The sequence below is a fragment of the Enhydra lutris genome, unplaced genomic scaffold (assembly GCF_002288905.1).
Source record: "Enhydra lutris kenyoni isolate GAN:26980312 unplaced genomic scaffold, ASM228890v2 scaffoldscaffold34, whole genome shotgun sequence".
NCBI lineage: Eukaryota > Metazoa > Chordata > Mammalia > Carnivora > Mustelidae > Enhydra > Enhydra lutris.
In genome coordinates, this window is record NW_019154118.1 from 5,957,353 (window position 1) to 5,969,460 (window position 12,108).

General features: G+C 37.2%; 1 protein-coding gene across 2 annotated transcripts in view; it reads left to right on the forward strand.

Annotated features, from left to right (window-relative positions):
- The first annotated feature begins 1,981 nt into the window (after positions 1 to 1,981).
- LOC111153776 (Rho GTPase activating protein 32) overlaps positions 1,982 to 12,108 on the forward strand; it is a 205,468-nt gene continuing 195,341 nt past the window's right edge. For both annotated transcript variants that reach the window (XM_022513009.1, XM_022513011.1), the window contains exon 1: positions 1,982 to 2,097. In XM_022513009.1, coding sequence (XP_022368717.1) covers positions 1,982 to 2,097 — 116 coding nt within the window. The remainder of the gene's footprint in view (positions 2,098 to 12,108) is intronic.

A 12,108-nucleotide genomic window follows, 5' to 3' on the forward strand; every position in this document is an offset into this window, starting at 1 on the left:
GGTCTTCAGGAATATGGAGTCTTTTCAGTTTTTGGTAGCCCCTGTGGTTGACTCCACTGTGTGCCTTAAGACATGCTCCCTGCTGTTCACTGCCTCAGCACTGAAGAAGGGAACAGAACATGTTGATTTTGAAGTTAAAAACTGTTTTTGAACTGATAGAGTCAAAACTGTGAGACCTGTGGAAGGTCTTGGTGCAGTGGTCAGATTGGGGGGATCAAAGGCTGTCACTGCAGCAGGGATGTCTGTGGAGGACGGTTCTGCAGTGGCCCCAGGACTAGAAAAGGCCATTTCCTGAGTGAGCTTATGTTGGTCAGACTGTCCTCAGGAGTCTCTGTAAAAGTTCTGCTTACAGTTCACGTTTCCATGTTTGGAAGGAGTTGAGGAAGTGAGGCAATCAAGGACTGTAATGAAGGAGCAAAAAAAGTAATTAAAAGGAAAGGTAAATAGGATTCGTGAAACACATTAAAGGGGTTAGATTTGTTTAGGAGGAAAAAAAGACCTAAACACTTAAAATAACACTTAAAAATCTGATTCTTTGCTAGGGGAATATAAAAGACTACGTTAAAATTAGTTATTATTTTGCGAGGGTGGTGTGTGCATGGTACAGTGAAAACCTGTCTCCCTTGCGGTCATCTTCACTCGCTACGTTTTGCCCTTGGAGATGGCAGCTGTCACGGGTGCTGTCCTGTGCATATTCTGCACACGTAGTCCTGTGTGTTTCTCCTTCCTCCTCTTTGCAAATGGGAATGGGAGCATTTCATATATCCTATTGTACACCTTTACCTCTTTCTTCTTTGCCTTCATAGTGTGCCTTAGGGTTTGTGTCCTGTCATGACCAGTAGAGCAGCCTTGTGTTTCTCGTTCCCCCATCTGTACAGCCTTCCATTCTGTGGAGAGTCCGTAATTCAATTATCCAGTTTTCTGTTAAATGAGCAAGTTAGGTGGTTTTTGCTGTTCTATTTTGCTGTTATAAATCTTACTGCCCTGAATATTTCTGTTCATTCCTTATTTCCACCTGTGAAAATAAGGTGGTTTCCTAGAAGGGGAATTGCTGGGCGAAAGGATGAGTAGCTGACACGTCAGGGGTTGGTACCAACGTGGCTGTTTCCTGAGGAACAGCTGTGTTGTTGCCCGTGTTACAGATGCTATACTTTTCCCTCATTTCCCAGCAGGTCAAATTTTATGGCTGCCAGGGCGTCTGCAGTTTAAATGATGTGGAAAAATGTTGCATGCTTTTGTTTAATGTGATCGTCCAGGCCCTTAACCTTAGAGTGAATATGTATGTATGTATGTATGTATGTACGTACTTATCTATCTTTAAAAGGTCACAGACAAGCCTAGGGGCTGTTAGGTTGCGTTTTGGATACCTGAGCAAGGTGTCTCTGACACTTGTTACTGTGGGGAAGGGAAGATGTGTGTAGTATTAGAAGGCATGAAGTCGGGCAGGTCCCTGCTGAATGCTTGTCTTTGCTCTGAATTGTGATCCTCCTCGACTGTGAGGTCTGTCACTGTGCCTCTCGTTGTGGTTTGCCCAGGAGACTTTTACATACAGCGTTGGTCTCTCCAGTTTTCTCTTTACCTTTCTGAATTCTGAAATAGCAAAATAAGAAAATCCTGCACTTTGAAAATGTGTTTTTAACTTAGTAACTGGAGACTTGAGGAGAGAAAAATTGTTATTAAATCAATAATTAGTGAAAAATCACCTCGATTTGGGTTCTGAGTTTGATTATGTAGGTCACAGAGCCTGAGGCAGTGGGAGGGGCCTGCGTGTTCCAGGTGTAAAGCAGTCAGAGGCCGTGAGTGTGCTCTGTGTGATTTCCTGTCTTTACCCCAACTGTAATTAAAATAGCCCGTAATAGACTGTGGCCCGGCATGATCACATATCACTGTGTATCAGCCACACGTAAACAGAGCTGAACACCTTGAACTTTGGTGGTGGTCTTTATTCCATGCCTTGAGGTTTACATTTTTTGACTACAAGATGGAGACCGAAAGTGAGAGTAGCATTTCAGGAGATGATAGTGTCTTTTGGTTGGATTCTGAAGTTTTAACAGACATGACTGGCAGTGAAGAGGGAGAGAGGGAAGACAACTTCAGGTAATTATGGAATTCACAGTTCTCCCTTCTCGCCTTTGTTTCTCTGTCCACTCCCTCTACCACGGCACTCCTTTCCGATCTTCTCTGTTTTAAATCTCTTTTCTGGTAAGATTGTCTTTTCTCTGGGGGGAAGGTTTGGAGCTGAAAAGAACAGGTTTTTAGTTGTACATAGCACTCTTCATTCCACAACATGCCCTGAGCTTATAAAATGCATTTTAAATGACTTGTTAGAACACCAGGAAGAGAAGGTGTTCGACAGGTTTTGTAGTAGCGTTTCAGGAATTTCAAGTACAGACTCATAATGAATGAACTACCTACCACTCCTTCCTGTGTCTGATTTGTACCTAATAGATTTGATCTGAATTTGAATGTAGTACGTTTTTCTTCCTTTTTCCTTTTCTTTTTTTTCAATGTTTGTGTGTATATGCCCCCACATGCATGGATGCTTTTGTTGTCTTATTCATGTGTATGAAACATTTTGACTTTAAGTACAAATTAATTATTTCATGGCTTTGATCCCTATTCTTGTCTCTGACCTTATATCTCACTCTCCTTCCCCCTTTTGGGAATCTTTCTTGGCTTTGAATTTCTACTTGTAACTTCATAACTGAAGTTGTTAGGGAATGCCTCCAGATTAAGCAGATCTCAGAGCATGGTAGTACTAGTGAAGAAAGAGGTCTTACCCAGCTTGAGGAAACAGTGCCATTGGTTTATTAATTCTGTTACAAATTTTAGAAGGCTTTTTTTTCCAAACAGGGTTAGCAGATTCATTCTTTTAGAGTTATTAAATCATCTCTTGAAGAAGTTTGTTCTACATATTATCATTGACACCCACACGAGCAATTAAACATCTATTATATAATTTTACCTGTGAGTACTTGGGTAGGTGAACATACCATTATTTACATCAGATCTTATCTTTATGTTTAAAGTTCAAAAAGAGTCTCTCTCAAGTTAATATCTTTATCCACAGATTTGGTTTTTAAAGTCTAGGGTAAGGGTGCCTGGGTTGCTCAGCGGTTGAACTCCCGTCTCTTGATTTCAGCTTAGCTCATGATCTCAGGGTCCTGGGATTGAGGCTGGCTCAGTGCTCAGTGGGGAGCCTACTTGAGATTCTCTCTCTCAGTCTTCCTCTGTTTCTCCCCCTGCTTGTGCTCCCTTTACCCTCTCTCTCTAAAATAAGTAAGTAAAATCTAAAAAAAATAAAATAAAAAAATAAAGTCTAGGATAAATGGCAGAAAGGATTGAATATAAGGAAGTCTTGGTAACCCACATTAAATTTGCCACTCCGTGGTTAAAATGAATAAGAATGTTTTAAATTTGTAGAAAAGTTTAGTGCAAAGTATGAAAACGTACTATTAGCACATGAAATTCTTTTTTTTTTTTGTATAAGCTTTTTCATTCTTCCCATAATTTTATTTGGCCTTTCTTATTTGAGTAAAGCTTCTCTCCCAAGATATGCTGATGTTGCATATATTCTTTATACTATGGTCGGTGTCTCATGGACAGTTAGGAAAAATAAAGTATTTATTTTGTTGGTATTAAACCTGTTTGACTTGGTGTTAAAATTATAAAAGTTATTTTGGGATATTAGTCAAAGGAAGAGACAATCTAGACTTTGTTGTTGTAATAGATTTGGTCCTGTCATCCTTGATTTACTTGTTAGACAGCAGGGGCCTGTCTGGATTTTCTTCTGACTTAAATTAAAAAAAAAAAAAAAATCTGTGCAAGATGGAGCTTTCTTTTCCTCAAGATTCTGTGATAGCATTTTCATCTTGAGAAACTGAACTCTATTGCTTGCACTGTTCTGAGAAACCATGACACACCATAGGGCTTTGGTCCTTTTTAGAGTGTTCTTTCATATCTGAATATCATCATCGCTCTCTCAGACCAAATACATCTTTGAGGTTTGATTTTAAATTATTTGAAAGTGCAAGAAGAGATCTGGGTAAGGCCCAAGTCGTGTAGTGTTTCTCACCTGTAAGATATGAGGACATGCAACCGCACAGTGCTTTGCCACATTCACAGCAGCGTTCCAGCTAAAATGCCTAACAGAAAAAATGCGTGTGTGGGTGTTGAAGGTGAAGGGTTGGATGGTGGGAGTTGTTGCCGTAACCTTCAGAGAACCAAATAGTGGACTCAGTGTTATGCATGAAAATTATTTTAGTAAAAGCAATTTAGTAATGAAGAAAATATACATAAAAATCTTCATGTGTTTCTTTTAAAATCTGTGCTAATACATGTTAAATCAAACTGTCATTGTTTATATTCTAATTAATTTCATTTACACACACACACACCCTGCTAGGGCAAAAGATTATGTACTGTTCTTTTTCTCTGAATGGTTTCTAATCTAGGTTTAAAATTGATTCTTAGAAAAATAACATTGTGTCATTTGAGACACCATGACTGATAAAGTCAGACCATACCTGTGGTGTAGGTTTGTGGAGTTTCCAGCTATCATCTGCTTTAGGAGGAAGCACTCACAGAGGGGCATTCATGTTTGTCCAGTAGCTTTTGGAATGGAGTTTATTTTTAGACTTGTTTGGGAGAAAGGATACTTTTTCTAACATTCTAGTACTGTGGAACATTGCCCAATTTCCTTCATAGCAATAGTTGAAACTTGTCTACCACTGAGTCACAAATCTCTCATTTTCTGATTTCTGATTTGTAGAGTGAAATTACTACCTACCATTATCACTGTTAAAATAGTTCTTTGATTAGAACATTTAGAGATTGTCATAGTCCTTAGAATAGAATAGTCCTTAAGGATCATGAAAAGAGCCGTTCTGTAAGTAAGTAGGAGGAATATGAGGCAGAAAAAGAAAAGCAGAAATGTTTTAATTATTTTTAAAGGGCGCCTGGGTGGCTCATTCGGTTAAGCGGCTGCCTTTGGCTTAGGTCATGATCCCGGGGTCCTGGTTTCAAGTTCCTCATCGGGCTCCCTGCTCCTTGGGGATCCTGCTTCTCCCTCTGCCTCTCTCTCATGAATAAATAAATAAAATCTTAAAAAAAAATTTAAAAATGAAAAATTTAACTTTGGACTTGTTGTATGCAGTGTATTAAGCCAAATATATGTTATATACAGTATGTCACGTATCAGTCCTATAGAGTAGGTAATATTTTTCCCATTTTCCAGATGAAGAAATTGTCACTTAGAAAGTCACACATAGACCAACATTGTAAGCATATGGTAGAGCAAAATTTTGAACCCAGGTGTAATTGAATTTGAAAGTGAACGACTTTAGTGAAATATTTAGCTGCTAAATGTTATTCTCTGGTAAGTAATAACATTTAAGAGACTTTTAAGCTGACATCTTAGTTCTGAAATTCCTTCTTATTAAGGGATTTTGAGCAATGGTGATGTGTATATGATGAACACAAAAGTGAACTAATGCATACAGTAAATGTGACCTTTCAGAGATTCGACCTCTAGGACACCTAGCAATTATTACTAACTCACGGTCATGAAAGGTTCTGGTTCTTTGGCATTTAAGGTTAGAACTGTTTATCATATAATCTACTTTAGTCTTTTCTAGTATTATTGACACATACATAGACTGGCAAGTGTGACATATAGTTCAAAACACAGATGATACAGTGAAAAATTGAACCACATCTTTAGAACTGTGTACTTTTAATTAATTAATTTAGAGCATGAGCAGACGGAGGGGCAGAGGGAGAGGGAGAAAGGGAGAATTCCAAGCAGAGTCTACAATGAGCACAGAGACCGAAGTTGGGCTTCATCCCACAACCTGGCGATCATGACCTGAGACAAAGCTAAGAGTCTGTTGCTCAGTGGACTGAGCCACCCAGGTGCCCCATAGAACTATGTACTTCTAGAATCAGTCTGTAGATGCCCAGATTCCTCAATCAGATCTTTGCTTGCATCTCCATAATAATAATTATTGCATCTTTGCTTGCATCTCCATAATAATGTGATTTTAAGTGAGAAACTTCCAACTTCAGTTAAACTAGATGATTTGGTGAACATATTTTAAATTCTTTTAATGTCTTTATTGGTTTATAGCATCATAAAACTAATAATAGTTCATGTACTTGATTGGTTTGTTGGTTGCTTTATTAATTTTCTGCCTTATTTGAAATGATACTGTGAGTTAGAACATACTGCAGCAGTCCAAATAGGTAACAATGGCTTGGAATATGGTATTAGATTTCTTCTAGGTTCTTGCTTTTCTTTTAGATCTAGAATGATTTATTTTGATTGGCTAAATTTCTCTGGAAGCCCGTAAAGCTATTTCACAATTCCCAGCTTTTAATACCATGACTGTTCTTTTGTTATCTTCAGAAATTATTGATTTTGGGATCCCCAGTCAGCATTTTTTTTTTTTTTTTAAGTAGGCTCTTCACACCCAGTGTGGAGTCCACCACAGAGCTTGAACTCACGATCCTGAGATCAAGAGTTGGATGCTTAACCGACTGAGCCATCCAGGCGCCCCTCCACCATCCCAGTCAGTTTTTATGAGCCTGGAAGGATGGAGAGGTAGCATTAACAATTAACCAAAGACATATATTACCAGTATCCCAACCCAGGTCTATTTTATAGTCTATGGCTTTTCATAGGCATTTTACCCTTTAATAATCTGTTATATATGATGTGAAAAAAGATGTGCATATGTAAAAAAAATGATATTCTGTAACACTGGATTTATGATCTAGAATATAAATTAGCCCTTAATATATTCTTTCAATGTAAAATATAATTTTCACCAAACATACTCTTTCCAATGTCACAAGGATAATAAATTTATTTTGTGATCTGCAAAGTCTGATGTGAACATCACTTAATCTCAGGAAATTTTATGTGGTAGTGGAGTCTAGCCTTTAGGCTGTCTTTATAATCTGCGAAATCAATCTTGTCTTAACCATGAGGCATGCTGGTACAAGGCTTTCTTGGTATTTCAGTAATTAAATTATTTGGGATGGAATCCAAGGTGAACCTTTCTTGTATCTATCTGTATGAGTTTTTTGATGTTTAAGAAGGGCCTTAGAGTACAGAAACTATATAAAACTATATGAAAGTTCTGGCTATCAGGTTATTTATTTAAGCACCTAAAAACCAATTTTTCGTTAACCTTTGTATTTAACTTAAACATTAAAACTCCCTTAAGCAGTCATTTGCATGTTTAAACTTAGTAAATGAAAATCTCTGAAATGTATAGAACTCTGTTTATAAATGTAATATAGTCAGTTCCCTTAAAAAAAAAAATGAAGTGACAGCCTAGCAAGATTAAAATCAGAACAAGCAAAACCTTTCTAGATATTTAATTTTAGAAGATCTGATATACTTTTACTTATCATTAATGATCAACTTCCCTTTCCATGCTTATATTGTGATCTGTATTTTCTTTATTGTTTGAAAATCAAAGAATTTCTTCCACTTAGGTGTGCTGCTTTTTCCTATCATGGTTCTCTTTTCTTCTCTACCTCCCCACCTCTTAACACAAGATTGACGGAATACTTTTCCATCTTCTTGCCTTCAGTCCCTTTGGATACTCTTAAATTTACCAATATTTTACACTACCAGAAACCCTAGTCTTTTGCTAAGGTGTTTTAATTTTTCTTTTGTCATTTATTCAGATCTAATTAAATGTATCATTGCTTAGTGTCTACTGTTATTTCTTTCTTACCATCTTCTATCTTCATGTGTCTCTTCTGGCTCATTTGTTTCCTGGTGGATATTTTCTTGAGTACTTTGTTGACATAAGTTCTGTGAGCCACATACTCTGACTTCTTGCATATGCTCATGCCATTTACAAACCCTCTTTTCTTTCATAGGTAACTCGTACTTTCACTTTAAATGCTTGTAACAGTTTCTTTTTGTGCTCAGTTTACATGTGTAAAAAAAAAATGGGTGAATTATTTTTTTTAAATCTAAATAATTGAATTAAAAACATTTTTAAAGATTTTATTTATTTATTTGACAGACAGGGATCACAAGTAGGCAGAGAAGCAGGCAGAGAGAGAGGAATGGAAGCAGGCTCCCCGCTGAACAGAGAGCCGGATGCGGGGCTCGATCCAGGACCCTGGGATCCTGAATGAGCTGAACGCAGAGGCTTTAACCCACTGAGCCACCCAGGCACCTCAAAGATTTTATTACTTTATTTGACAGAGAGAAAGATCGCAAGTAGGGAGAGAGGCAGGCAGAGAGAGAGGAGGAAGCAGGCTCCCCGCCGAACAGAGAGCCTGATGTGGGACTCGATCCCAGGACCCTGAGATCATGACCTGAGCCGAAGGCAGAGGCTTAACCCACTGAGCCACCCAGGCGCCCCTACATGTGTTTTATCTTCAGTTCTTCAGCTTAGAGCTCAGTGACTTTCATTCCTTAGATTCAGGCCTCCATGTTGAGACAGATTTCTTATTGTTACCTATTATTTATTTAATTGTTGCCTCTCTTCTGTTTTCAGTAATTGTCTCCTTGTGGAACCTATTTCTTGCATATCAAGTCTGCTTAATCTGTCCTTTACTCAATGTATATTTCTCTTTACATTTTTATTTTTTGGTTTGATGTATTTCTTGTTCTTTGGGCCGCTAAAAAAAAATCTCCAATCTTCCAAATTCAGTCTGAGTAGGGAAATAATTTTTAAGTGTTGTTTTTCGTGTATAGATACAGCATATACACTGGCACATGTAAATAATACATTTATGCTGTTGTGTTCTTTAGCTCTGTGACTTTATTTGTTCAGTGTACATGTGCTGTTTGTTCTGACTGAACAGAATTTATGCTTTTAACTTCTGAGCTAGATATCAGCCCTTCTTTGCCTCCTTCAGCTGTTTTCTTTAGTAGTCCCACGATGTGTAGAGCTTCTTGTGGGTGCAGACACCCACATTAGGAGCCCTAGTCCTTCTAATTGATGGTTTAATTTCTTTACAGAGTAATTTTACAGTTTTTATTAATCCCTTGGGGGCAGATACCTCTTTTGTTGTGGGGAGAAGTGGGAGTGTAACCTCCTTCAGCCTGTTTTTCTCTGGTTTACCAGTCAGTAGGAGCCCACTTGATTTTTGTCTTCCAAAAGATTATCAAGATCTCTGGCCTGCTGATTACACCTGTATCATTCTGTTAAGAATTTATTTCCTTTTATTTAGCTTTCAGAGACTTTTCAGAGATGTAGAGGTTGGTTTCTTAACATATGTGCAGTCTTGAATTGGAAGTCTACTGGTACTTCTTTCCATGGCTTTTGAGAGGAAACCTCTGAAGAGAGCATTCAGTGAGGCCGAATCTTGGTGTCTGTTATCCAGTCTAGTGGGTCTCTAGAGACGTGAATAGCATGTTTCAGTGTCTTCTGCAGGATATAAAGTGGAAACTTCCAGGAGAAAACAGTCTGCCAAATCTGGAGTGACTGAGATGTGTTAATGCATTTTCCTACCTGCAGAACAGCGCTAAAAATAGCGTTATCAGATAGTAACTAGTTAGAAGATGTGAAAAGGTGCCAATTTTAAGAACAAAAATAAAATACCCAGAAATAAACTTAGTGAGGAACTAAGATGTATTTGAAGAAAATATAAAGCATTTTCCTGAAGGACATAAAAGAAGTTTGGGAGAAATGAAAAGATACACCTTGTTCATAGCTGGGAATATTTGGTATCATCAAGATGTCATTTTTTTTTTTTAAAGATTTTATTTATTTATTTATTTCACAGAGAGATCACAAGCAGGCAGAGAGGCAGGCAGAGACGGGGCGGGGGGGAACCAAGCTCCCTGCCGAGCAGAGAGCCCAATGTGGGGCTCAATCCCAGGACCCTGGGACCATGGCCCAAGCTGAAGACAGAGGCTTTAACCCGCTGAGCCACCCACACGCCCCAAGATGTCAGTTTGTTATAAATTCATGTATAATAAGAATGCTTTTAAAAAACCTAGACAAATTGATCAATAGGTTGATCTTGGTTAAATAACTTTACCAAGAAACTTTGGGAAGATGAAAAGAAGCAAGGGCTAATGCAACCAGATACTGTAATATAAAGTCTTTATAATTAAAACCTTGTGGTGCTGATACCTGAAAAGAAGGCATAATGGGATATAATGGAAAGCCGAGAAATACACTCAAACACATAGGAAGACTTAGATATGATAAAGATGGCTTCTCAAAAATGAATAGGGACAAGTGTGCTCTTCAGTAAGTCCTTTGGGGGAAACTGCATACACATCAGTAGGAAAAAAAAATTCAAGTTCTACCCCTTAGCAAGGATAAATTCCAAAATGATCAAAGATACAAGTGTATTAAATGAAATCATAAAAATTTTAAAAGAACACATGGGAAAATTTAAAAAAAAATTGGGGCCAGGGAAGGCTTTTAGAACTATAATTTAAGGAATTATAGTTCCCATAAAGGAAAGAGTTACAAAATTTAACTACATGAAATATAAAACATGTGTATTATAAAAAATAAGCAAGGACAAATGACAACCTGGTAAAAATATTAGGAACTCTTATTACAGATGAGGAACTAATCTCTTTAATATATAAAGAACTAAAAATAGGTAAGAAAAGACCGTCCCAATAGAAACATGGGCTAATGTATCAAAAGGATTTTTTTCATCACTGAGAATTTGTCCTTCAGGTATACATGCACATGTGTAGAAACAACATATTTATAAACTTACTGTAGCATTGCTTGTAATACTAAAAAATTGGAAATAATTCAAGAATCTATTGGTAGGGTACTGGTTAAATTATGGAATATATCTACACAGTGGGATATCATACAGTTGTGAAAACAGCAAAGAAGCTCTTTATATACTCATATGGAAATCAGAATACTCCAGGAAATATTAGAAAATATTGGTGTATAAATATACTTTTCAGTAAAAGTGGGCTGGTAATGGAGGAATAAAACTGTTCTTCCATTTTTTGCACAAAGACCATATTTACACATTGCTTTCAGACTTGTTATGGATATATTCTTAAGACATGAAAAGATTACATATGAATAGATATATTCATAAAGAATCTGGAAGAATATATAAGGCGAGGAGCTTAATGGCTAGGAATTGGGCAGGACTTCTGTCTGATAAAATTATAATACCTATTAAGAATTACAGTATATCTGCCATTTTCAGCTGGAAGTGACTACAACTCAATTCCACTGGCTTCAGCAAACCTCTGTTCAGTTTTCAGCACCAAAACAGCTGACCCCATTACTGTTACAAGATCAGTTTCTTTATTTTCTGGGAATTCTGGGAATACTGGGTTTATGTAAGCATTTAATAGTGTATATAAACCAACCAGGACAGACCTCCTATATTTTAAGCAGCTTTATAATCTAATTTATTAAATCCTCTGAAGGTAGGAAAATATATTACTCCTTATGATGACAGTTAATGACTATTAGTTGCAGACATAACTAACACCTTGCCTAACTTTACAACTTCAGCCTCGGGTAAAATAAATAGAATATCAAACTTGATACTCACTGAAAGAGCTCTTCTCTGCAGTGGAATTGAGTCATATTCTTTCACAAACAGACAGATATAAATTGAGTCATGAACTCAATTCTCTCTTGTCTGTGATAGAGTGTAGATGCCTATCTATTGTTTGTCAAATACCACCACATGCTCAGACCATAAAATGACTTTCTAATCATTTCCCATACTATTGGGGAACAACTTCCTGGCCATGAAGTGTCACAGAGCCAGAACCAAACTTAGCAAAGAACCAGCAATAAACGCAAACAAAGATTAAGGGAATAAAAGGAGAAAGGTAAAATTCTATTGTGCCTGGAGTTTACTCCAGTGATCAAGAAAAGATATGCCCAAGTGTAAGCAGTATCTTAGCAAACGCTTCTCAGGCAATGTGTCACTTGGACTTCTCTGTGGAATTTAACACTGTCAAGTACAATTTTTCACAAGCTGTGAACAAGATTCATACAAAGATAAAGTGTGTGTCAGAGATTTAAATAATTTTTTTCAAAAAAATTTTTTTTAATTTTTTTATAAACATATATTTTTATCCCCAGGGGTACAGGTCTGTGAATCGCCAGGTTTACACACTTC